This window comes from Pristiophorus japonicus, chromosome 4, assembly GCF_044704955.1.
Source record: "Pristiophorus japonicus isolate sPriJap1 chromosome 4, sPriJap1.hap1, whole genome shotgun sequence".
Taxonomy (NCBI): Eukaryota; Metazoa; Chordata; class Chondrichthyes; family Pristiophoridae; genus Pristiophorus; species Pristiophorus japonicus.
The window spans coordinates 203,994,879-204,022,843 of NC_091980.1; the positions used below are offsets into that span (position 1 = coordinate 203,994,879).

At 47.5% G+C, this 27,965-nt stretch overlaps 1 protein-coding gene across 2 annotated transcripts in view; it reads right to left on the reverse strand.

Annotated features, from left to right (window-relative positions):
* stxbp6 (syntaxin binding protein 6 (amisyn)) overlaps positions 1 to 27,965 on the reverse strand; it is a 362,415-nt gene that overhangs the window by 115,066 nt on the left and 219,384 nt on the right. For both annotated transcript variants that reach the window (XM_070877442.1, XM_070877443.1), the window contains one exon: positions 17,744 to 17,874. In XM_070877442.1, the coding sequence (XP_070733543.1) occupies positions 17,744 to 17,874 (131 nt within the window). The remainder of the gene's footprint in view (positions 1 to 17,743; positions 17,875 to 27,965) is intronic.

Here is a 27,965-nt window from a genome sequence, read left to right on the forward strand (position 1 = left end):
AGTGTCTGCTCTGGCCATTTAAGCAAGTTTGGTCAGCTCTGATTTATTCCAATTTTTCTTAGGACCGCATATGTGACCACTCTGGAAAAACCTTCTGGGCAGTTAACAAAAGCAGTTAAGGGAGAGAGGAGCGAGGGGAGGGAAGCCTTTCAGCCAGGGTTAGGAGTGGCACCCGGCACTGGGAGGGGAGAGAAGCCTTTTGGGCCAGGGTTAGCAGCGGCACCGGGAGGAGGGAGGCTTTTCGGCCAGGGTTAGGAGTGGCACCCGGGTGGGGGGGGGGGTGGATAAACTTTTGGCATAAACTAATAATTTAATGCTGGTAAGCTGCTGCAATGTGCAAGGTGCTTGTTTGTGCAGGTTGCTGTGAGCTGGCCAGAATGTCTTGTATGTTTCACTTTCCAGCCTCAGCCCACAGTGTGTCCCTCGTTACCCTGGCAACCCGATCATTTTGGCGCAGATCTTAGGCTCCACCCCCAAAGCTAAAGGACAGGCAACGCACGCCAAAATCAACAATTCAAACAGGGAAAGTGGGCTGATTTTTTTTTGGCGAAGTTGGGCCCCCAAGAAACGGGCGTAACTCTTCAGGTACACCAAAAAAGGGCATTGGGGAAAATTGAGCCCTATTGTTGTTTCAGCTCACTAAGTAGCTGTTTCTTCAAACTACTGCACACATATTTCTACACTAATGGCAAATGCGTCGTCTTGTGTTGTTATACCTATTTCGATTTTCAGAGCAGACACAGGGCAATACATATGGATTAGACTACAGGTTTGATTTCCACCATTGAGAGAAAAATAAAAAAATCTTTTATTGTGTTCCTAACACAGATGAGGCTGCACACAGTGAGGTTAAAGTAACAGTGACCTGAGTCTTTAATAAGACACTCCAGAGTGAGGAACAGGCATTAGGGGCCGGCTTATATACAGTGCTCCCAAGGGATGCTGGCATCTCTTGAGACTTCAGGGGATGAGCTCCCTGGTGGCGGAACATGGTTGTGCATGCTTTACAGATATACATCACTCCCCCACCCAAAGTCAAAGTGAAAACTATTTACAAGGTGAGGCGGTCGGGAGCCTAAGAGTCCCTGGTGGACCGCCTCGGTACAAATGTCTGTTCTGGTGTATTAGCTGTGCCCTCGCTGAGCTGGCGTATTGTTGGCCCTGTAGGGCTGCTGGGTGAGCCTGGCCTTGCTGGGCTCTTGTTGGGCGCGATGGGCGCGATGGGTTCGATTTCCTGGTCCGGCGTAGTGTCATTGATCCTTTGGGTGTGTGTTGTGGGCTCGAAAAAGGTGGTGCCTGCTGTGGGTTGTTCAGGGCAGTCTGTGAACCGCAGCCTCGTTTGGTCCAGGTCTAAATTTGTCCATTGTCTATTTTGACTACAAACACCTATTCCCTTCTTTAGCTATCACCATGCCAGCGATCCATTTGGGACCATGTCCATAGTTTAGCACATACACAGTGTCATTCAGATCAATTTCCCGTGACACAACCATCGTTTACATTTTGTTGCTGCCGCCTGCTCTCTACCTGATCATGCAGGTTGGGATGAACCAGCGAGAGTCTGGTTTTAAGTGTCCTTTTCATGAGTAGCTCAGCCGGGGCACCCCTGTGAGTGAGTGGGGTCTCGTGCGGTAGCTGAGCAGTACTTGGGACAGGCGGGTTTGGAGTAAGCCTTCTGTGACTCTTTTAAGGCTCTGTTTGATGGTTTGTACTGCCCGTTCTGCCTGCCCATTGGAGGTTGGTTTAAACGGGGCCGAGGTGACATGTTTGATCCCATTGTGGGTCATGAATTCTTTAAATTTGGCACTGGTGAAACATGGCCCGTTGTCACTGACCAGTATGTCAGGCAGGCCGTGAGTGGCAAACATGGCCCTCAGGCTTTCAATGGCGGCGGTGCTTCCCGACATTATTTCACATTCAATCCATTTTGAAAAAGCAACCACCACCAGGAACATTTTACCGAGAAACGGGCCCGCATAGTCGACATGGATCCTCGACCATGGTCTGGAGGGCCAGGACCACAAATTTAGTGGTGCCTCTCTGAGCGCGTTGCTCAACTGAGCACACACATTGCATTGTCGTACACAGGACTCTAAGTCAGAGTTGATACCGGGCCACCACACGTGGGATCTGGCTATCGCGTTCATCATTACTATACCCGGGTGTATGCTGTGGAGATCCGAGATGAACGTCTCCCTGCCCTTTTTTGGTAGCACTACACGGTTACCCCACAACAGGCAGTCTGCCTGAATGGACAGCTCGTCCTTTCGCCGCTGGAACGGCTTGATTGGCTTTTGAAATTTCAACGGGGATGCTGGCCCAGCTCCCATGCAGTACACTGTTTTTTTTTACTAGGGACAGCAGAGGATCTTGGCTGGTCTAAGTCCTAATCTGGCGGGCCGTGACAGGTGATTTATCATTTTCAAACGCTTCCATGACCATCAACAAGTCTGCGGGCTGCGCCACCATCAACAAGTTTGCACTGCTGCGCCATTTCCACCTGCGTGGTGGGCAATGGTAGCCGACTGAGAGCATCCGCACAGTTCTCGGTGCCTGGCCTGTGGCGGATGGTATAGTTATATGCTGATAGCGCGAGTGCCTACTTTTGTATGCAGGCTGAGGCATTAGTATTTATCCCCTTGTTTTCAGCGAACAGGGATGTGAGGGGCTTGTGATCGGTTTCCAGCTCAAATTTGAGGCCAAACAGGTACTGATGCATTTTCTTTACCCCGAACACACACGCTAATGCCTCTTTCTCAATCATACTATAGGCCCTCTCGGCCTTAGACAAGCTCCTGGAAGCATAGGCGACAGGTTGCAACTGCCCCGCAACATTAACTTGTTGTAATACACACCCGACTCCGTACGACGATGCGTCACATGCTAGCACAAGTCTTTTACACAGATTATACAATACAAGCAGCTTGTTGGAGCATAAAATGCTTCTGGCTTTCTCAAAAGCAATGACTTGTTTTTTTTCCCCATACCCAATTCTCACTTTTGCGCAATAACACATGTAGGGGCTCTAAGAGGGGGCTTAACCCCGGTAGGAAGTTACCAAAATAGTTGAGGAGTCCCAGGAACGACCGCAGCTCCGTGATGTTCTATGGCCTGGGCACGTCCCTGATAGACGTCAAGACTGAGGCTGTGGGCTGAATGCCGTCTGCCGCGATCTTTCTCCCCAAAAACTCCACTTCTGTTGCCATGAAGTCTCATTTCGACCTCTTCAGCCGCAGCCCTACGCGTTCCAGTCGCTGGAGGACCTCCTCCAGGTTTTGTAGGTGCTCGGCGGTGTCCCGACCCATGACCAATATGTCGTACCTGAAAGACCACCGTGTGTGGTACCGACTTGAGAAGCTCTCCATGTTTCTCTGGAAGATCGCTGCAGCCGACTGAATTCCAAATGTGCATCTGTTGTAGATGAACAGTCCCTTGTGCGTGTTGATGCAGGTGAGGCCCTTCGAAGACTCCTCCAGCTCCTGCGTCATGTAGGCCGAAGTCAGGTCGAGCTTGGTGGGCGTCTTGCCTCCTGATAGCGTCGCAAATAGGTCATCTGCCTTAGGTAGCGGATATTGGTCCTGTAGTGAGAAACGATTAATAGTTACTTTATAATCGCTGCAAATCCTGACCGTGCCATTAGTTTTGAGTACTGGAACAATCGGGCTGGCCCATTCGCTGAATTCCACTGGGGAGATGATGTCCTCACGTTACAGCCTGTCCAGCTCGATTTTCACTCTCCCCCTCATCATGTGAGGTATCGCTCGCGCCTTGTGATGAATGGGTCGTGCCTCTGGGACCAAGTGGATCCGCACCTTCGCCCCGGAAGTTTCCAATGCCTGCCTCAAAAAGGGAAGGAAATTTATTAAGAACCTGGGTACATGAAGCCTCATCGACATGTGATAGCGCTCAGATGTCATCCTAGTTCCAGCGGATTTTGCCCAGCCAGCTCCTTCCAAGCAGTTTAGGGCCATCGCCCGGGACAATCCAGAGTGGCAGTTCATGCACTGTGCCCTCGTAGGTGACCTTGACCATGGTGCTGCCCAGGACAGTGACAAGCTCTTTGGTGTACGTTCTCAGTTTCGTGTGGATGGGGCTCAGGGCTGGTCTGAATGCCTTGTTGCACCATAGTCTCTCAAACATCTTTTTATTGGAGATACATTGCAGTGTGATTCATATTTTCTGTGGAGAGTTGGTATAGTAGGACTTTAACCAATACAACTATGCCTCCTACTTGCCAGTCATATAATGCCACTAGGAGCAATCTTGCTCGGTTGAGATCAGCTAACTCAGGTTTTAAGCATGGGAGATGTGGGGTGGGTGGCAGAGTTTCTACTTTGGGCGCAATCAGGAAACTGGGCACAAATTGCACTTGAAATTGTGCTGCTTTTGTGAAATGAAGTTATGATTAAAGTTTCTGCTGAAGCTCATTTGCATAATGACAACAATAAAATCTTCCATGAACCAGGATAATAGAACATAACTTTATTTGCTTTGCATTAAAAATAAGAATTGATATATTTAAGGCCCCAAGTTTCCACATGATTTGCTCCTGATTTTTAGGAGCAACTGGTGGAGAACGGAGTATCTTAGAAATCGCAATTCTCCACATTTAAGTTTTCTGCAGTTCTAGTCAGGTAGAACAGTTTCACTTTTGAACAGAATTTTTTTTTCAAAAGGGGGCGTGTCCAGCCACTGACGCCTGATTTGACAGTTTCCACAGTGAAAATGTACTCCAAACTAACTTAGAATGGAGCACGTGAAGATTTTTGTAGGCTTGAAAAAAACCTTGTCTACACATTAAAAAATCAGGCGCAGGTTACAAATTAGGCGTCGGGAACGAGGTGGGGGGGGGGATGGGAAGTAATTAAATTCTACAATAAATCCTTAGTTATACTTATACAAATAAATCCAACCTGAATAAAAATTTATAAGCAAAGAAAAGATTAAATAAACCATGTTCCTACCTGTGTGAAAGTGCTTCAGGCAGGCCTTTCAGGCAGCCGTTTGCCGTCAGGACCGACCGACGGCAGGGGGGGGGGGGGGGAGGGGGGAGAAGGCTGCAGGAAGCCTCATTACTTGAGGCAGCCGTTTGCCGTCAGGCCCGACCGACAGCAGGGGGAGAAAGCTGCAAGAAGCCTCAGTGCTGATCATGGAAGGGCAATGTGGTTTTATTAAAAAATGTTAAAAATTGAACAGCTACAAAGAATTTGAATAGTCTCAAACAAGTGCATATGTCCCGTTTATCACAGTCTATCTTTAATTACAGAATGCACTCCCTCACCCTCACACACAGAAATATCAAGAAAATTAAAATGCAAGCCTTTGCAAGGGTTCAATAAACAAATTTTCACTTTTTCTGCAGCACTTTTTAAAATGGCCGAGTGCCAATGTTTCCTTCACACTGAGCGTGCGCGAACGCTCCAACGCGCACGCGCAGGGTTGCCAGCACGAAAAAACTAATTTAAATTGTACCCGCCCCCTCCTACTTACAAAATCGGTGTGAGTGGTAGGCGCCGCGCCAAGCAGCCATCGAGCTGCAAAGCGCTCAAGAATAGCGCGTTTTTTTTCAGGCGCCGTTTTCGGCGCGAAAAACGGGCGCCCAGCTCGGAGGGGCGCCTGTTTTGCCACGTGTGGAAACTTGGGGGCCTAAGAGTGGTGCAGTTTGATTAATACAGCTGAAAATGGGTTTATACATAAGCAATAAGCATTTTTAATAAGAGTCCTCCACCTTTTTTTTATTCATTCACAGGAGGTGGGCGTCGCTGGCAAGTTATTGCCTATCCCGAATTGCCCTCGAGAAGGTGATGAGCTGCCTTTTCTGAAACTGCCATTTCTGAGGGCGGTTAAGAGTCAACCACATTATTGAGAGTCTGGAGTCACACATAGGCCAAACTGGGTAAGGGTGCCAAATTTCCTTCCCTAAAGGATGGCTTTTTACAACAATCCATTACTGATACTAGCTTTTTAAAAAAAATTCAAGCTTTATTTAATTACCTGAACTTGTGCGATTTGAACTCATGAGTCCGGATCATTAATTGGAGCCTCTGGATTACTAGCCCAGTAACAAACATTATGCTGCCGTTCCAGTATATACTATATATTGCAAATATACTGGGGCTGGTCTGTCCTCACTCTTTTATCAGCAGCGACAATGATGGATTGTGCAGGTACCTCTGTCGGGGTCTCGGAGTCCACAGACACACAGGTAGGTTGAGCAGACAAAATAATGAAGATGAAATGCTGCTCTTTTGCACAGTCCTGATTGTTTGTCACCTTTCCATCTGTGGCGTGCTTGTACTGCACAAGGTTTGATTAACTCCAGAACTGGTCAGATGTGGGCATTGTACAGTCTGGGGAAAGTTCTGGGGCTGCCTCCGTGCTACTTTCTAAAGATTCACGATTTGCCCAGCTTGGTTGATATCCTGGCAGTGATGCCACCAACGTGCCACGTCCAAGCCAATTTCCACTTGGAAGTTATGCAGAGGGCTTTCAGCTGGTCTTGATGGGCTTAATGCTCACATTCTGTTACCTGTGCTTTCTCTTTTGGTGAATAGCATACAACGTGATTTTCTGGGGTTCAGCAGAATTCACCATTAGCGCACCTATTGCTCTATATCATCCAGGCACCTTTGGAGCTCATAGAAGATACCCAAATGGCAAAGTTATCAGCAGTGAAGAAGCTCCAACCCTGTGTTAGTGTCTGAATGTCATTGACGTGAATGAAGAATAGGAGCAGACACGCACCAAATGTCTGGGTCATTTCTGTCACTGGGCAACACCTAATGAAAATTGCTTTCCTCGGTAACAGCAATTGTACACTCTTCCAGGAAGTTCAATATTAATCTAATCAGCTCACTGGACTGTTAAACTGGGAGATGACTCAAGCACAGTCTGCTCTGCTAAACTTTGTCAGAAGCCTTTTTCATATCCAGTAGCATGACTAATGTGCACTCTTTGTTAAAGGTTTGGAGGATATGCAATTAAGTGTTGTAACCAGTTGTCCCTGATGCTTCTTCCTTTCCTGAGCCCTGCTTGGCACGAGTTGAAGTTAATGCCCTCAAGGTGATGTTGGAGGCAGTATGTGAAATCTCTCTGTAGCAGCTTAACAGATTGGTAAGTGCTGGGGTCCCGAGAGTCTGTGCCTGGCTCGTGGGAAAGCACAGCAGATTTTCAAGCAGAAAACAGAATGTTCTCCTGAAAGGTGTAATGTTGTGAAGACCCACAAGGGTCAACGCCTGCACAATATTTTTCTTGATCGGCAGAGGTGGCGGGGGGATGGTTGATGATTTGATGCTCCTTTACTGCTTGTTTCGCTTATGTGCAGTTAGTGATTGCTCTAAGCCTTCCACATCAAACATAACCGCCATCCGTTGCATTTCAGGGTTTTCCATTCTCCACTGAATATTAATGTTCCTCGGCTTCTGTTCCAACAGTATTGCGCTGGAGATGGGGCTTTAATTCGGGTGGGAAGGGGGAGTTATGATTTCTGCTTAGTGGCGGGGTGGGGAATTGGGATTCATAGTTTCTTGTGCAATGGTTGGGGTTGCTTTTAATAGTAGTCAATACATGGTCACTGCATTTTGTCAGTTTCACTGCAGCTGTGAAGCCAAAGATTTCTGCTGAGTATTTTCATGAACAGCTTTCCGATTGTCAGCTGCCACCGAGTTTCACAGCTTGTCCATTTGTGTTTCTTTTTGAATACGAATCCATCCAGAAGGCATTTTTGATTTGCTGTTTTCAACTGTAAATGAATACTTCAGTGCACAACTGCCATTGTGCAATTCTTGCTTATACTCATGATTCATATTTATTCTGGCTTTTTAAAAAAAAAATTAGTGATTCCAAGCACGAATTCCCATTCACAGTACGTACTGCTGTAGTTAACTGCTCTCAGGACGCCACAGCCACCATTTATTTTAAGAAACGAATTCAAGGGTTTTGTTTAGTCAGTGTCACGTAACATTGGTTCCTGCCCCACGGTTTTCAATTTGTCATGGAACCTTGGGTTCACAGTGCCACCTACTGATGCAGTACCTTTGGCATCCTGACTCCAACTCGCCATTAGTGTAACAAATGACTCAGATCGCACAATCTAGTCTCCAGGCTCTCAAATTGCTCAAAATGATTTGATATTTTTCCTCATGGGCCATTTTTCCCCCTCAGAGTAACTGAAATTTCTAGAATCCAAAATAAAGGTGAAATAATATCACAATAATGTAATAAAATATATCCAGTGAATTTTCTTTTAATGTCTTCTTTTACTTGAAGACCTCAGCTTCTCTTGAAAGCCTGGCATGGACTTTGCCCAGAGTTGTGATTCCCTCATCTTCCGTGAACAGAGGCCCAACTAGTCCCCCTCAGCCTGGCTTAACTTGTTCTCACATTGAACAACTTCTTTGACTCCACTCGCTCCCTCCAAATTAAAGGTGCTGCTTTGGGAACCCACATAGGTCCTAAGCTCTCACTGACTTTTCATGGGATATGTGGAACATTCTTTGTTCCAGTCCTACTCAAGTCCCCTCCCTCACCTCTTTTTCCAGTACATTGATGACTGTATCGGTACCATTTCCTGCTCTCATCCTGAACTAGAAAATTTCATTCACTTTGCCTCCAATTTGCACCCTTCCCTCACCTTCACATGGTCCATCTCAGACTCTTCCCTTCCCTTCCTTGACTTTTCGGTCACCATTTCTGGGGATAGGCTATAAGTTCACTGACTCTCACAGCTACCTAGACTACAATTCCTCCCACCCGACTTCCTGTAAGGACTTTATTCCTTTCTCCCAGTTTCTTTGTCTGACGACACCACTTTCCATACCAGTGCTTCCGATATGCCTTCCTTTTTCCTCAACCGAGGATTCCTCTCTACCGTGGTTGACATGACCCTCAACCATGTCCGTTCCATTTCCCGCACTTCTGCTCTCGCCCCTTCCCCTCTCTCCCAGAATCTCCCCTTTCATTATTCTTAAGGGACAATTCTCTACACGACACCCTGGTCCACTCCTCAATCATCCCAACACCCCCTCCCCTTCCCATAAAACCTTAACATGCAAGTGCAGGAGATACAGCACCTGCCCTTTTACCTTCCATCCAGGGCCCCAGACACTCCTTCCAGGTGAAACAGCGATTTACTTGTACTTCTTGCAACTTAGTATACTGTATTCCCTGCTCACGAGTCGGTCTCCTCTGCATTGGGGCGATCAAACGCAGATAGCGTGACCACTTTGCGGAAAACCTCCGTTCAGTCCACAAGCGTGACCCCAAGCTTCCAGTCGCCTGTCACTTTAATTCTCCGCTCCACTCCCACTCTGACCTCTGCCTCTTGCACTCTTCCAATGAAGCTCAACATAAGCTCAGGGAACAGCACCTCATCTTTTGATTAGGCACGTTACAGTTTTCTGGACTCGAGTTCAACAATTTCAGACCATAAACTCTGCTCCTATTTATTCACATGGCAGCTGTTGATGCTTCTGCAATTCCCATTTACACCTCTTTTTGACCCATCTTTTGTTTCTTCATCTGTTCCATTACCATCTCCTTTGGCTTTGTACTATCATCCCTTGGTCATCAATCACTTCTGCCTTCCACCCGATCACAGACCTTGCCATTTGTTCTTTCCTCCCCTCCCCTCCCCCTTTCCCTGCCTCTTAAAATCTGTTACATCTTTAAGTTTTTCCAGTTCAGTTGAAAGGTCATCGACCTGAAACGTTAACTGTTTCTCTCTCCACAGATGCTGCCTGACCTGCTGAGTATTTCCAGAATTTTTGTTTCTATTTCAGGTTTCCAGCATCCGCAGTATTCTGCTTTTGTGGAAGAGAGTGATCATGTTTTCCAACCACTGACTTGTTCTATAAATGCACGGTCCCAGCCTGCAAGACCATCAGCAGGCCGGGGCCATTGGAGGGAGCAGCATGCAGTGGCCCAGCCCGGAAATCGGCATGGTCCCGGCCTGCAAGACCATCAGCAGGCCGGGGCCACTGGAGGGAGCAGTTTGTGGTGGCAAACCACTGCAGGGAGTAGCGCGTGCTGCTGCAGGAGGGAGACGGCTATGAAGTCAGGTTGCTGATTGCAGTGCGGGCAGGCACAGCTGAAGGGGCGAAGGAGCGGCAAGAGTCCATAGAGGGAAGTGACCAGGGCCCAGGAGAGGCGTGAATCTGGGGCCCAGAAGAGGCGAGGGCCCAGGGGCAGTACAGGCCAGCACACACTGCGATGTGCGCGCGCGCTCGGTCTGTGCAGCAGAGCTCGTCTCCAGTTAGTCTTGGGTAATCCTTGCCACTGGACCAAGACCTAGCTCTGTCAAGCCCATGTGTGGCTGGTATGCAACAGCCACCACACGTTAAAAAAATCCAAGGACAGGCATCTTCCACTGTTCACGATGTAGTTCGGGATCTGGAATATTAGGTCCTTCATTGAAACACCTATGAACTCATCCCTTTTTGGTGTGGATGCTTCGAGGGACTGCCTATGATGATGATGAAATAGAAGAACAGAATGTATGACTTGGAAAAGGAGGCTGAATTACATCTGCACACCCTATTCCAACTATTCCCTGCCCTCTAACCATGCTTTATCTGGTCTTGACCCCCTTGTACAATGCCACAAGAGATCAATGATATAAAGTAAACAAAATTACTACTTCAAATAAATCAGGAAAGAACAATTGGTTGGCATAAGTAACTTTAGAACAAATATCAGGAAAAACTTTGCTCATTGAGAGATAATCTATCAAGCAAGGGAACAGGGACAAAAATATTGCTGGTATTGAAAATATAGTTAGATGCCATGATGGGAGAGTTAATATAATCGAGGAATGAGCTTCCAAGAGCTAAGTGGCCTTTCCTTTATCATGATATTTTGGTTATAATTAAATAAATAGGTTTTACATCGCAATGTTAATAAATCCTGATATATTTCCAATTCAATTAATAAATTCAATTATAGTATAATTGAAGATTTAAAATAACTTTATGTAATAGCCTAAAATGTTATCCTGGCATGTCCAATTTAAGAAACCAATTTAACCTAGTTAGTCCATTTTCCTTTCTAACCCTTATATCTGCTCATCTTTTTATCAATCCTTAGAAAAACTTGCACACTGAACAAGGTTAAAAATGAAAAACTCAAGAAAAATTTTCAACTGATTGGAATGATCCTGGATACAAGTATCTGTAATTTAATGTTCCAACTGATAAATACATGAACTCCAAAAACAATTGTGTGTCTAAAAGGTGCGCCTCTAACAACTAACACTGTTGGATATAAAACAGCAGGTGACAAGATGGCAGCCTGGAAGATTGGGCAATGTTGGTCAGGAAACAATGGTAAGGCCACATGTTTGTCTTGAGGGGTGATAGATGGAGGTTGGGACACAAATAAAGGGCTCACTTCCTAGAAGGAAGAGTGGTAAAATTATGGGACATAATTTCTGTTGACGTCATTAGCTGGTCAAAGAGATTTTCAAAAAGTCATGGATTTAGCAGGGGAGTCAAGAATCAGTTTAGTGCAATTGCACTCCTGATTCCAAAACTATGTAATGTATTATTTCCATTACTTAAAATTTAAAAAAATCCTAGTCCAGTTAGTACAATTAAGTGAAATAGTCTGCAAAAAGAATTTGATTTTTGTTTACCAAACATTTGATGAAATGACAATTCTCTTTCAAACGCATCCCACATTTGAGAAATCATCAGTCTGTTGCTTGCATGAAGTAGCCAAGATGAAAATGGTACACGAATGTTCTAGCTGTTTTTATATATTTGTTTTCAGGATGCATGCAATTCCAGCAAGGCTGCATTTTATTCCTGGTTGTCCTGGGATGGTGGTGGTGGGCCTTATCCTTGAACTATGGTAGTCCTTGGGATGACCGTGCTCCCAGGTGTTTATAATAATCATAGAATCCTACAGCACAGTCATTCGGCCAGTCATGTCTGTGCCAGCTTTTTGAAAGAGCTGTCCAACTTAGTCCCACAACTTTTCCCCATAAACCTGCAAATTAGTGTTAGCTAGAAAATTTCAGGATATTGGCCAGGTGACAAAGGAGGAACGGCAATACATGTGCAAGACTCAACTGTGTGACTTAGAGGGAAGCTTGATGTTCCAATGACAGCGCTGTTCTTTGCAGTTCCTGCTTGTAGAGATTCTGGGCAGGGAGGAGCAGACATAGTAACCTTGTGGAGCTGCTGAAATACATTCTCTTGGTAGTAGATAGCGAAGGGGTGGATATTAAATCCAGTGACATTGGTGCTGATTAAGCAAACTGCTTTGCCAAGGATGTGCTGAGCTCCTTGAGTGGGGTTAGCGATGAAGCAGCTGAAAATGGTTGGGCCAAGGATACTTCCCCGAGGAACAGTGATGTCCTGAGGCTATAATGATTGACCTCTAACCAACCACAACCATTTTCCAATCCATCGAGTACAATGCAGCCGCTGAAAGAGCTCCCCTTTGACTCATCAATCTCAGTTCTGGATTAAGGCTGTCTCAAAAATGGGGCTGAATGATTCTGGTAAAACTCAGACTAAAGCACTGAAGCATTGGTTATTGACGAATAGATCTTGTTTGTTGGCGTTATTGATGGCTCCTTCCATCGCTTTGCTGACAATTGCGAAGAAGCTGTTAAGCTGGTAATTAGTTGGGTTAAATTTATCCTTTTTTGGTGAATAGGAGATAACTGGGCTATCTTCCATTGTTAAGTAGATTTCAGCATCATAACTATACTGGAACAGCTCATCTAGGAGCATGGTTATTGTTATACTCATAATAAATGGTGAGACTGAGTACTGAGAGTAATGATTAAGTGTGACCGTAGCGCGTTTATTAAGGCTCCAGTGTGCAGGTACCTCGTGGGTAACCTGCTTATATACTGTGCTCTCAAGGGATGCTGAAATCCCTTGGGACTCCAACAGGTGGGCCCTCTGGTGGTCAGGTATAATGCAAATTACAAAGGGTTAAATACATAACATCACTCCCCCGTAAAGTCAACAGTACACTTATTCACAAGGTGAGACAATCTGGGGCTTTGGGCTCCCTTGTCGATCGTTTCGGTACAAATGCTGGTGTGGGTGAGTTGGTCAGTTCTTCACTGGGCTGTTGGGCAGCTGGCCTTGCCAGGTGGCTGGGGATGATGAGTTCAGTTTCGTGGTCAACTATGATGTCAGTTGCCACTTGTGTGTGTGTTGGAAGGTCAAAGTTGGTGGTGTCCTCTTCAGGTTGTTCGTAGCTGTTGGTGAACCGCAATTTGATTAGGTCCAAATGTTTTCTGTGCATTTGTCCATTGGTCAGTTTGACCTGAAACACCCTACTCCCCTCTTTGGCTGTGACCGTGCCAGCGAGTCATTTGGGACCATGTCCATAATTGAGCACAAACACAGGATCATTGATCTCAATATCGCGTGACATATTTGCGTGGTCATGGTACATACTTTGTTGATGCCGCTTGCCCTCCATGTGATCATGGAGATCAGGGTGGACAAGAGAGAGCCTTGTTTTAAGCGCCCTTTTCATGAGCAGCTCAGCTGGGGGAGTCCCGGTGAGTGAGTGGGGTCTGGTGCGGTAGCTGAGCAGCACCCGGGACAACTGGGTCTGCAGGGAGCCTTCCGCCACACGTTTCAAGCTTTGCTTGATGGTCTAAACTGCCCGTTCTGCCTGGCTGTTGGATGCGGGCTTGAACGGGGCAGATGTGACGTGTTTGAGCCCATTGCAGGTCATGAATTCCTTGAATTCAGCACTGGTGAAGCACGGCCCACTGTCGCTAATCACAACATCAGGCAAGCAATGCGTGGCAAACATGGCTCGTAGACTTTCAATGGTGGCCGTGGATGTGCTTAGACATTATTCCACATTCAATCCATTTTGAGTAAGCGTCCACGACAACCAAAAACATTTTGCCTAGGAATGGACCCGCATAGTCTACATGGATCCTCGACCACGGTTTGGATGGCCACGACCACAAACTTAGCGGTGCCTCTCTAGATGCATTGCTCAACTGAGAGCAAGTGTTGCACTGGCGCACACATGACTCTAAATCTGAGTCGATGCCAGGCCACCACACATGAGATCTGGCTATGGCTTTTATCATTACGATGCCTGGGTGGGTATTGTGCAGTTCGCAAATAAATGTGCGTCTGCCTTTCTTGGGCAAGACCACGCGATTGCCCCACAAAAGGCAGTCCGCCTGCAGGGAAACCCGTCTTTGCATCTGTGGAATGGCTGAATAGCTTCTTGCATCTCCACTGGGACACTGGACCAGCTCCCATGGAGGACACAGTTTTTTTTTTAAACCAAGGACAGTAAAGGATCCTGGCTGGTCCAGGTCCTGATCTGGCGGGCCGTAACGGGGGACTTCTCGTTCTCAAATGCCTCAATGACCATGAGCAAGTCCGCTGGCTGTGCCATTTCCACTTCGGTGGTGGGCAATAGTAGCTGACTGAGAGCATCTGCGCAGTTCTCTGTGCCCGGTCTGTGGCGGATTACATAGTTATATGCCGACAGCATGAGCGCCCATCTTTGGATGTGGGCAGAGGCATTGGCATTAATCCCTTTGCTGTCAGAGAACAGCGATATGAGCAGATTGTGGTCAGTTTCAAGCTCGAACTTGAGGCCAAATAAGTACAGGTGCATTTTTTTTTTACCTCAAACACACGCCAGAACCTCTTTTTCAACCTTTCAGCCTTGGACAAACTCCTGGATGCATACGCAACCTGTTGCAAAATCCCCGAATCATTAGCCTTTTGTAACACACACCCGACCCCGTATGACGACGCATCGCAAGCTAACATTAATCGTCTACATGGATTATACAGGACAAGTAGACACAATAAATTTCTGGCTTTCTTAAAGGCAGCCTCTTGTGAATTCCTCCATACCTAGTCCTCTCCCTTGCGCAGTAGAGCATGTAGGGGTTCTAGCAGGGTGCTTAACCCAGGTAGGAAATTACCAAAATAGTTAAGGAGTCCCAGGAACGATCGCAGCTCCGTCACGTTGTGGTCACGGCGCGTTCTTGATGGTCTCCGTCTTGGCATTGGTGGGTCTGATGCAGTCTGCTGCGATTCTCCTCCCTAAGAATTCGAAGTCCTTGCCAGAAAAACACACCGAGCATTTCAACCTGAGCCCCACACGATCCAATCGACTAAGAACCTCCTCTAGATTCTTCAAGTTTTCCACGGTGTCCCGACCTGTAACCAATATGTCGTCCTGGAAGACCACTGTGCAAGGAACCGACTTTAGCAGGCTCTCCATGTTCCGCTGGAAGATCGCCGCGGCCGACCGAATCCCGAACGGGAACCGGTTGTGGATAAACAGACATTTGTGCAGGTGAGGCCTTTCGAAGACTCCTCCAACTCCTGTGTCATGTAGGCCGAGGTCAGGTCCAGCTTGGTGAACGTCTTCCCTCCAGCCAGGGTCGTAAATAGGTCATCTGCCTTGGGTAGCGGTTACTGGTCCTGCAGCGAAAAACTGTTAATAGTTACTTTATAGTCCCCGCAAATTCTAACCGTACCGTCCTCCTTGAGTACCGAGACAATCGGACTGGCCCAGTCATTGAATTTCACCGGCGCGATGATGCCTTCACATTGCAGCCTGTCCAGTTCGATTTCCACTTTTTCACGCATCATGTACGGTACCGCCCGAGCCTTGTGGTGGATGGGTCGCGTACCGGGAACCAAATGGATCTGCACTTTCGCCCCCGAGAAGCTTTCATTGCCTGGCTCGAATAACGATGGGAACTTGCTTAGAACCTGGGTACATGAGGCGTCATCAATGGACGAAAGCGCTCGGATGTCGTCCCAGTTCCAACAGATTTTCCCCAGCCAGCTTCTGCCAAACAACGTGGGGCCGTCCCTTGGCACAATCCACAGCGTGAGTTGGTGTACTGCTTCATCATAGGAGACTTTGACCTGCACTGTCAATTATAGGGATTAGTTCCTTGGTGTAAGTCCTTAGCTTAGTGCGAATGGGGCTGAGCTTGGGCCTGTGTCTTCTTTCCCCACAGCCCGTCGAAGGCCTTTTTACTCATTATGGACTGATTTGCCCCCGTAACCAACTACATAGATACTGGAATATCGTTCAGTTCAACTTTCAACATTATTGGTGGGCAATTCGTCGTGAACGTGTGTACCCCATACACTTCTGCCTCCTCGGTACGAGTCTCCAATTCAGTCTGATCCACAGTGGACCGATCTTTCTCTGCAACATGGTGGTTTGCAGATTTTGCAGGGTTTGCTGCTTGCCTGCACATTTGTTGGAGGTGTGCCATTGTTCTGCAACCATTGCACGCATAGTGCTTAAAGCAGCATTGATGGGGCCGATGATCACCTCCACAGCGCCAACAGGGTGTTAACTGCCTCACATGTTAATGATGGCGGACTCTGGGTCAATTGAGGTGGGGCCCACAGCAGCTGGCGTGTACGTTCTGCCATGTACATTTCTGCTCAAAACCGACGTTACTTTATGCACAGTACTGGCCGAAACTTTGGTTCTGCGAAATCTGCTTGGTGTTGTTGCTGGTGAACATAAATGCCTGGGCTTTCGTTATGGCTTTACTCAGATTCGGAGTTTCTACAGTCAACAGTTTTGCGAAGGATTGTCTCATGTCCGATGCCCAGTACAAAAAAGTCTGAGCATTTCTTCTAGGAATCCCTCAAACTCAATGTCCTGTGAGGCACCTTAGTTCGGCAACGTAGCTCGCCACTTCCTGGCCCTCTGATCGTTGACACGTGTAGAACCGATATCTCGCCATCAAAACGCTTTCCTTAGGATTTAGGTACTCCCGGACTAGCGTACACAATTCTTCGTAGGATTTCTCTGTCGATTTTGCCGGGGCCAGGAGATTCTTCATGAGACCATAGATTGTTGCCTCACAGACAGTTAGGAGGATTGCCCTTCATTTGGTGGAATTCTCGTCCCCTTCCAGCTCGTTGGCCACAAAGTATTGGTCGAGTCTCTCCACGAAGGCCTCCCAATTGTCCCCTTCTGAGAACTTCTCCAGGATGCCGCCTGTTCTTTGCATTTTTGCGCGGTTGTTCATTACCTCGTCGCCAATTGTTATACTCATAATAAATGGTGAGACTGAGTACTGTGAGTAATGAGCAAGAGTGACCTTAGCTCCTTTATTAAGGTTCCAGAGTGCAGGTACCTCATGGGTGGCCTGCTTATATACTGTGCTCCAAAGGGATGCTGGGATCTCTTGGGACTCCAACAGGTGGATCCTCTGATGGTCAGGTGTAATGCAAGTTACAAAGGGTTAAACACATAACAGTTATCACTGGTGCACGTCTTCCACATGAGTCGGGATTTGTATCCCATGCACTCAGCTGCTTCTTAATGTCATGCGGGGTAAATAGAATAAAGCTGGACTCTAATAACTATGATGGTGGAGACATCAAGGACAGGCCAAGGAGGATCCTCCACTCTTGTCCATGGTAAAGACAGAGGCCCTTTTAAGTATAGAATCATGACACAAAGCCAACATTTATTCAGGTTTCCAATGCTCACCACACTGAATGTAGGCAGTCAGCCTTTGATCTCAAAAACTTGTTGCAGAAAACATGGTTTTGTGGATTAAGGGTTTTTGATTTAGACTCCAGATGTAGCATTGGTAATGGAATGAGCAGAGATATACATTGCAACTTACTTTCGAAGACAGGCTATAGAAATTGTATGTCAAGCACAACATTTCTTGGCACACTGGTTTTGTGTTAATCACAATTCAACTGCAGCCCTCTTCTAGTATTTGCTTCACCTGACTCACCCTGTTGGGGTCTATGCCGTTCACTTGTCGAAGCTGCTCAAGCATCCACTGTGACCTTCTCACAAAGGACGACGACCCTTCAAACTGCTTGACCTTGGTAATGGAAACCAGCGTTGGTTTCTTATTGGTTACTGCAATGAAGAAGAAATACAAGTCACTCACAGAAAAACCCAACAGCAATACTGAAAGCCATCAGTTAACCTGTTCATACCTAGACAGGGACAGTGAAAAATGACGAATTGATTGACTGCAGCACTATATAGGGTCCAAGTTTGCCCCTCCGGTTAAAACGGTGCACCTCAGGGAGGTGTGCTGACTTTGCACACGAAAAACGGCGGCGAAAACTTACCTCGATATTCTCCCCGCTCCTTGGAATGTCGTAGGCCTTGGCGTGGCACAACACAAGCTGTGGGGGGGCGGAGCTAGGGCCGTGCTGGATAAACAGAACCAGCAGAGGGGTGGGGCTAGGGCCCAGCATGCGAGTGCCTGCAGCGTTGCGCATGCGCAATGTACCAGCCTGCTGCTTCTTGCATGCCTCCCGCCCCTAGCCCTGGCAGAAGGGCTTGCTGGTGCGGCGAGTTGTGCCTCCCACCCCTAGCCCTGGTCAAAGGATTTGCTGGTGCAGCGCGTCATACCCCGAAGGGCTCTTCTGCTGCTTATTGCATGCCTCCCGCCCCTAGCCCTGGCCGAAGGGCTTGCCGGTGCGTGCTGAAGTCGGCGAGGTAGCACTTTTTATTTTTTAGTAATTTATTTATTGTTCATTTATTATTGATGATGGTTTGTATGCTTCATTAATGTTGTTGTGAAGGTGTTTAGTGCTTTGCAAGGTCCTCTCACTTTTCTCACCCCCCAATCTCTGGCTACCTGCGCTGATTTCTTAACTCACTGCAAGGTTTCTCTGTGTGGCCACATACGCTGGCCTAAGTTAGTTTGGAGTAACTTTTAGCGGTCTAAACTTGCTTAAATGGCCAAAAGAGGTCTAAGTGGCTGGTAACGGCTCCTTTTTGAAAAAAAGCCTAACTAACTCACTTACACTGGAGCAACTTAAATAGGCAGAATTGCGATCTTTAAGATACTCCAAAAAAATCTAGTTGCTCCAAAAAAAAACGGAGCAACTTCTGGGCAAACTTGGGTCCAATATGACTAAATTACACCTTTTATCACCCGCCCATGCATCAGGGTCTCCAGGCATAATAGAATGCACTTTAGGTCTTTTACAGGTATCCCTCTCTGCAGAGTTTAATGCAATCACCCACTCCACCTTCTCAACTCTCTCTCCCATGTAGTCTATCTCCATTTCACAAGCCCAATAAGATTACACTCATGCCTGTCTCGATGTAGTCAGCATGTCCTGTAATGGCATTTTGTGCCACCATCTTACAATTACATCAGCTGTGTCCAAGGCTCCACCCTTGGCCTCCTTCATTTTCTTGTAGGCACGGGGTCAATTTTCACATATTTTGCTGAGAACACCCAGCTTATGTCTCTGCCAGCACTCCTGGCCCCCTCGACCATCACGATCCTGTCTGACTGCTTAGCTGATAACATGCCCGAATGAAAAGTTATTTTCATTCAATTCAGCTTCAACAAAAACCAAATCCTTAGGGTTGATATTAATTACTGTGCTCCGACCACCCCTCCCCACCATGCCCTAATATTTGCCTCCCTCACTACCTCCTGATTGCTATACTCCGACCACCCACCCCCAGCCCACTGTGCCCAATCTTTTCCGATTGCCCTAGTGTTCGGTCCCAGCTAAAGCTCCAAAACTTGACAAGCGACATCATCCTTAACAGAAATAGGAACAGGAGTAGGCCACACGGCCCCTCGAGCCTGCTCCGTCATTCAATATCATGGCTGATCTGATCATGGACGCAGCTCCACTTCCCCGCCCGCTCCCCATAACCCCTTAACCCCTTATTCCCTTATCGTTTAAGAAACTGTCTATTTCTGACTTAAATTTATTCACTGTCCCAGCTTCCACAGCTCTTTGAGGCAATGAATTCCACAGATTTACAACCCTCAAAGAAGTTCCTCCTCATCTCTGTTTTAAATGGGTGGCCCCTTATTCTAAGATCATGCCCTCGAGTTCCAGTCACCCCCATCAGTGGAAACATCCTCTCTGCATCCACTTCATCAAGCCCCCTCATAATCTTATACGTTTCGATAAGATCACCTCTCATTCTCCTGAATTCCAATGAGTAAAAGCCCAACCAACTCAACGTTTCCTCATAAGTCACCCCCTCATCCCCAGAATCAACCTAGTGAACCTTCTCTGAACTGCCTCCAAAGCAAGTATATCCCTTCGTAAATATGGAAAGCAAAACTGCACGCAGTATTCCAGGTGTGGCCTCACCAATACCCTGTACAGCTATATAGCTGTAACAAGACTTCCTTGCTTTTATACTCCATCCCCTTTGAAATAAAGGCCAAGATACCATTGGCCTTCCTGATCACTTGCTGTACCTGCATACTGTCCTTTTGTGTTTAATGCACAAGTACCCCCACGTCCCGCTGTACTGCGGCACTTTGCAATCTTTCTTCATTTAAATAATAACTTGCTCTTTGATTTATTTCTGTCAAAGTGCATGACCTCACACTTTCCAACATTATACTTCATCTGCCAAATTTTTGCCCACTCACTTAGCATGTCTATGTCCTTTTGCAGATTTTTTGTGTCCTCCTCCACATTGTTTTTCCTCCCATCTTTGTATCGTCAGCAAACTTGGCTACATTACACTCAGTCCCTTCTTCCAAGTCGTTAATGTAGATTGTAAATAGTTAGGGTCCCAGCATTGATCCCTGCGGCCCCCCACTAGTTACTGGTTACCAACCAGAGAATGAACCACTTATCCCGACTCTCTGTTCTCTGTTAGTTAGTCAATCCTCTATCCATGCTAATATATTACCCCCAACCCCATGAACTTTTATCTTGCGCAGTAACCTTTTATGTGGCACCTTGTCAAATGCCTTCTGGAAGTCCAAATACACCACATCCAATGGTTACCTTTTATCCATCCTGTTCGTTACATCCTTCTGGCAGTTTCCCCCTTCCTATGCCCCACTCTCTTTCTGCTCCACTTTTGGCTACAGAGTGTTCAATTGCTCAGCATGCAGGGCTAAAACATTCTACCTATGTCCCTTCACCTTGCTACCTCTCCTTCAAAGGTTTCCTCAAAACCTAATTCTTCAATCTTTCCTTTGGTCACTAACCCTAGTCTTTCTTTCTCCATTTTGCAGCGTCCGGTTATTTTCCACCTTTGTAAAGTGACTGGCAGAATATCAATATATTAAAGATGCTATACAAGTACAAACTGTTGTTGTAATTCTGATATTACCTCCTGATCCCATCTTTAGCTTGGCATGAGCTGGGACCTTAACTGACTTCAAAACACTGCAAAAATGGACTTTCCAGCATGAAAGGGACTGTATTTGTTACAGCAGTGTGGTCCTGTGTTTTGTGGCGCTCTCTTATGTTTATACCTTCACAGCACATGATAGCCCAACAAGTATTATTAAATTAGACCATGTGTACTGAAGAGAAAATTAGTGATTGGGAAAGCAATAGAATGAACGACAGAAAATAAGGAAAAATAAAATGAGGAAAGAAAACGGATATCAATGCACAGTGCTAAGTTGCAGTAAAATAAGGAGGCAAAATTGATTTAAGATTTTGTATCTGTATTCCAGACACTGTAGGAGGCAAATTGCTAAATATTATTTTTTTATTAACGAACAGTAGTGTGTCAGATATTTTCAGCAGAGCTGTAATTAAACAATTGGAGTTCCCATGTTGGATTCTCAAATTTAAGACCATGTGACATTTCAGCTGCATCCACTCCTTGGAACGGTAACGCTGTTTTAATTCCGGCCTTCACTATTTGCACAATGGTAATTACTGTCATTGCTATGTCATTGAGAATTGATAAAATTCCCATTTTACTGCCTTTCGATGTCACCAGCACAACTTGCAACAATAATTATTGTATCTGTAGTTCTCCTTTGTGACAACTAGTGGCAGATAATCAGCACTACCTTAGAGCTTTGGAAATTGATTTTTTCTTAAAAACACAAAATTAAGAAATTTATTAGTAAATCAGATTTAGAATAAAACTATAATCATCAGTCAGATCCACTTTACTTTTATATACATGCATATTTAAGATAGAGGCTATTAGATTTTGCATTAAAATACTATGCAGAACATTGAAACTCTTGGAATTGTAGTTGACCTTACAACACTAGGGGCCCAAGTTTCGGCTTCAGTTGCTCCTGATTTTTTGGAGCAACTGATGTAGAACGGAGTATCTTAGAAATTCAAATTCTCGGCATTTAGTTTGCTCCAGTTCTAGTCAGTTAGAACTGTTTCACTTTGGAACAGAATTTTTTTTTCAAAAGGGGGCATGTCCGGCCACTTACGCCTGTTTTCAAAGTTTCGACAGTGAAAACTTACTCCAAACTAACTTAGAATGGAGTAAGTGAAGATTTTTGTACGCTCGAAAAAACCTTGTCTACACTTTAGAAAATCAGGCGTAGGTTACAAACATTAAACACTTCAGTTTTACAAATAAAGAGCCATCATCAATAATAAATTATAAAAACATCAATAAATCAACCAATAAATCAATCAAAAAATTAATAAGAATTAATTTTTTTTTAAATCAATAAAACAAAACATTTTCTACTTACCGATTGCAGCACCGGGAGCCCACCAACAGCGTGCTGGGATGCCCCCCCACCCTCACCCAGTGTGTCTCTATCTGTCTGTCTGTGTGTGTTTCTATCTGTCTGTCTGTGTGTGTCTCACTCTCTGTCAGTGTCTGTGTTTCTGACAGCGGGGGGGGGGGTGAAAGGAGATGGGTGGGGTGAAAGGAGATGGGTGGGGTGAAAGGAGATGGGTGGGGTGAAAGGAGATGGGGGGGGTGAAAGGAGATGGGGGGGGTGAAAGGAGATGGGGGGGGTGAAAGGAGATGGGGGGGGTGAACGGAGATGGGGGGGGTGAAAGGAGATGGGGGGGGTGAAAGGAGATGGGGGGGGTGAAAGGAGATGGGGGGGGTGAAAGGAGATGGGGGGGGTGAAAGGAGATGGGGGGGTGAAAGGAGATGGGGGGGTGAAAGGAGATGGGGGGGGTGAAAGGAGATGGGGGGGGTGAAAGGAGATGGGGGGGTGAAAGGAGATGGGGGGATGAAAGAAGATGGGGGGGATGAAAGAAGATGGGGGGGTGAAAGAAGATGGGGGGGGTGAAAGAAGATGGGGGGGGTGAAAGAAGATGGGGGGGGTGAAAGAAGATGGGGGGGGTGAAAGAAGATGGGGGGGGTGAAAGAAGATGGGGGGGGATGAAAGGAAATGGGGGGGATGAAAGGAGATGGGGGGGGAGAAAGGAGATGGGGGGGGAGAAAGGAGATGGGGGGGAGAAAGGAGATGGGGGGGAGAAAGGAGATGGGGGGGGAAAGAGAAGGGGGGGAGAAGAAGGGGGGAACGGAGAAGGGGGGGAACGGAGAAGGGGGGGAACGGAGAAGGGGGGGAACGGAGAAGGGGGAGAACGGAGAAGGGGGGAGAACGGAGAAGGGGGAGAAGGAGAATTGGGGAGGAAAGGAGAAGTGAGGGGAAAGGAGAAGGGGAGGGGGGAGAAAAGGAGAAGGGGGAGAACGGAGAAGGGGGAGAAGGAGAATTGGGGAGTAAAGGAGAAGTGAGGGGAAAGGAGAAGGGGAGGGGGGAGAAAAGGAGAAGGGGGAGGGAGGCTGAAAGGGCCGGGCCCGCCTGGGCCCAAGACTTCGGGCAGGGCCCATCCCCAGCACCAGATTTACAGGTAGGTGGCGTTGGGTCGGGTTGGGTCCGGGGTCGGGAGCGCGCGGGTCGGGGTCGGGAGCGCGCGGGTCGGGTCTGGGGGGGCGGAGAGAGAGGTTGGTTCGGTTCGGTTCGGTTCGGGTCGTGGGGGGGGGGAAAGGGAGGGAGGGAGAGGGAGGTCAGGTCGGGTGGGGGGGGAGCGCGGGTCGGGTCCAGTCCGGGGAGTCGGGTCGGGTCGGGTCGGGGGGCGGGGGGTGAGCGGGAGTCGGGTCGGGTCCGGGGGCGGGGGGCGAGCGGGAGTCGGGTCGGGTCGGGAGGAAGCAGGAGCTGGGCGTGGGAGGCAGCCTTATGCACGCAGCCCCAGTGAGGCCATTCGGCCAGGGCTAGGGGCTGCATGCTTCGGGCTCCTCCCACACAGTTTTGGGCGCCTGGAGCTACTGCACATGCGCGCCCACTGTAGCGCGCATGTGCAGAGGTCCCGGCACTATTTTCAGCACAGGGACCTAGCTCCGCCTCCCACAGCTCGTGCTGCGCCGCGCCCGGCTCCAGAGGACCAGCAGGGAGCCGAAGAATCTGTACGTTTTATTTTAGGCGCACTTTGTGCCGCGAAAAATGGGCGTCCAGGTTGGGGCTGCGCCGTTCCAGGCGCGGCCCGAAACTTGGGCCCTAGCTGTCCAATTACATTTAAAAAAAATAATCCTACAAGGCCAGACTTAGAGAGAACAGTTAGCAGCATATTTGAGTCTGTACCATCAGGATATGAAAGCTGACAGTTACAGATAAGGTCGAACATCTTCTGGTGCCTCCTAGATTTGGTAATTATCAATCTGTTTAGTTTACGGATACAGTGGGGGAAAAATTCACATAGTTTGCGCCTCCTGTTAGCTAACGAGGCACAAATGATTTCTCGCCTGGTTGGGGGAGGGAGTTGCGCAACCACCTTCTGTGAAATCGCGCAGGAGTTAGCGGAGGCACAAACCAGCAGCATCCCACTCCCGCCAATAATGCCCTGTGCCGTTGATGATGTAATTGCCGTGCACAACAACCCGTTTTTATCCCGGAGCAGAAATTGGGTAGCGAACCGGGCCGCACTCCGCTCACGGGGTGAAAAGTAAAGGGGAGGTGCGTGTCGGCATTTTTTTTTGCCGACTTACCGGTCGGGCCTTTCGCGGATGATTTTGCAGGGTCCGTGCTGTGATGGTGCAGCCCAGCACGCTGCTCCCTGGTGGCATAATGGTAGTCCTTTGCCCCACTGCAGAGCTTGTAGTGAGCCCTCCACTTTAATGGAAGGGGAGGGCCCTGTGCTTGTGCCAGCGCTACCGCTGGAAAGTTCGTGCGCTTACCGCCCCGGTCCCGCCCCCAAGAGGAAGAGGAGAGCTCGACATTGCGCTTCAATTTCTCTCAGGGGCGGTAACCCCAATTTCATGGCTGGGGTGGGACTTCTGTGCTGTTAGCGGGCGTTACCAAATTTCGGCACAGTTTGTTTGATGAAGAATTTACTAGACAACTGTAATAGTGCATGATTATATTATGTATTAGTTTGTAGAATCTCTTACATCATCGATACTCATTTAGTATAGGAGCTGTATTACTGTGGGTTCTATTTAAAAAATAATAATAAAGTCTGACCTCAGAGGGACCAAGGTGTGTGTGGAGTGCTTCGTTGAAGATTACAATTACAAACACAGAAACAGGCCCCAACAGGTGTTTGTGCTCCGCATGAGCCTCCTCCCACCCCTCTTTATCCAACACTATCAACATATCCTCATGTTGTAGTGAAACAATTCTGTCAACCCCTTTCTCATCAGCTGTGAGCTCCCACCAAGGGGGTGGGGATCGGGGTAAACTGAAATTCCTGAGACTGAATTAAACAAACTCAGATTATCGTTTCATGTCTTCCAATGGTCACCCATTCAAACAGTGCTACAGAATCATACAATGTTACAACACAGAAACATACCATTCATCCCACCAAGTCAGCACGTTTTTTCCTCTACTGGTGGACCTAATTCAATGATGTGCTCCTACTTGCTCCTCATACCCATTAATAGTCCTCTTCAAGCAATTGTCTAACTCCCCTCTCTCCCATTCCACTGCATGACTTTCAAAATTGAGGATTGAAAAATCGTAGCCAGAGCCTTTGCTATCTCTTCTCTGATCTGCATGCCATCAGCGCCCCAGTAACTTATCCACCTTGAGTTCTGATCATTTTGTTTTTAAAGAGTCAATTCCTTTTCTGGTTAGCTCAATCAATTGTTCTATAACCCCCTCCAGTACACCTACATTCTCATTTCCACCATCAGTTGTAAAATAAACCAATGCCAAAGAGTTAATATCTCTACCACAATTGCATCCTCCACAATTAGATTCCCTCTTTCATCTGAGTGGCCATACCCTCTCTAATTATTCTTGTAATTTTTATATGCTTAAAAAAGACCGCATTAGTTACTTTTATATTATCTGCTAGTCTTTTTACATTTCCCTTACAACACTACTAATCTCCCTTTGAACTCACATAACTTTCTATGGGCCCAAGTTTCCACATGATTTGCGCCTGATTTTTAGGAGCAACTGGTGGAGAACGGACTATCTTAGAAATCGCAATTCTCCACATTTTTTTTTCTGCAGTTCTAGTCAGTTAGAACAGTTCCACTTTGGAACAGAATTTTGTCCGGCCACTGACGCCTGATTTCAAAGTTTCCACAGTGAAAACGTACTCCAAACTAACTTAGAATGGAGCAAGTGAAGATTTTTGTAGAACTGAAAAAACCTTGTCTACACATTAAAAAATCAGGCGCAGGTTACAAATTAGGCGTCCGGAACGAGGTGGGGGGGGGGAGGGGGGGGGGAAGGGAAGTCATTAAATTCTATAATAAATCCTTATTTATACTTCTACAAATAAATCCAACCTGAATAAACATTTATAAGCAAAGAAAAGATTAAATAAACCATCTTCCTACCTGTGTGAAAGTGCTTCAGCCAGGGAGAATGCTGCAGGCGTTCGTTCCTGCGGGGAGGGGGAGGAGAAAGCCGTTCGTTCCCACGGGGGGGGGGAGGAGAAAGCCGTTCGTTCCCATGGGGGGGGGGGAGGAGGAGAAAGCCGTTCGTTCCCACGGGGGGGGGGGAGGAGAAAGCCGTTCGTTCCCACGGGGGGGGAGAGGAGGAGAAAGCCGTTCGTTCCCACGGGGGGGGGGGGGGGGGGGGGGGGGGGGAGAGGAGGAGAAAGCCGTTCGTTCCCACGGGGGGGGGGGGAGGAGAAAGCCATTCGTTCCCACGGGGGGGGGAGGAGAAAGTCGTTTGTTCCCGCTGGGGGGGGGGGGGGGGGGGGGGGGGAAGGAGAAAGCCATTCGTTCCCACGGGGGGGGGGGGGGGGGGAGGAGAAAGCCATTCGTGGGGGAGGAGAAAGCCATTCGTTCCCACGGGGGGGGGGGGGGGGGGGGGAGGAGAAAGCCGTTCGTTCCCGCGGGGGGGGGGGGGGAGAGAGGAGAAAGCTGTTCGTTCCCGTGGGGGGGGGGGGGGGGGAAGCCGCTCGTTCCCGCAAGGGGGGGGGGGGGGGGGGGAAGAGAGAGGTGGCAGCCGTTTGTTCCCGACGGCGGGCGGGGAGGGGGAGGGAAACGGCTGCCTCAACTTTGAGGCTTCCTGCAGCCTTCTCAGTGCTGATGTGCTGATGGCAATGTGCTTTTATTAAAAAATGTTCAAAAGTTAAACAGCTACAAAGAACTACAAAAATGGCCGAGGGCCAATGTTTCCTTCACACTGCGCGTGCGCGAACGCTCCAACGCGCACGCGCAGCGTTGCCAGCAGGAAAAAAAACTAATTTAAATGGTACCCGCCCCCTCCCACTTACAAAATCGGCGCGAGTGTAGGCTCCGCCCCCCTGGGCGCCGCTCCAAACAGACAAGGAGCTGCAGGGCGCTCCAGAATCGCGCGTTTTTTTTTTCCGGCGCCGTTTTAGGCGCGAAAAACGGCCGCCCAGCTCAGAGGGGCGCCCGTTTTTTATCGTGTGGAAACTTGGGCCCTAAATTCCTATTTATTGCCAGCATTGTTTGACCTAATTTTACCACAAACCCACTTCCAAGTTTGTTTAGTTTTAATCTATTTATCCACAGTATTCTTTGATGTACCTCTTCTGCCTTAGAGAAATGTATTCATTTTGTACTCTATCCAACTCGTATGAAGATTTCAAACCGTTGATCTGCCCACCTGTTTGCTAACTTTTCTGCCCTATTAACTTGGGCCAGATCTCATCACGCTGAATGTTGCATTTTTCCAGTCCAGCTCCTTTATCATTGGCTCTTCATTATCCTTTTTTATTTGTACATTGAATCTGCTATGTTGTGGTCGCTATTTCCTATTCACTCTCCTACCCTCACATAAGTTATTTGCCCCACTTAGTTTCCCAGAACTAAATCAAGCAATGCTTCTTACAAATAAA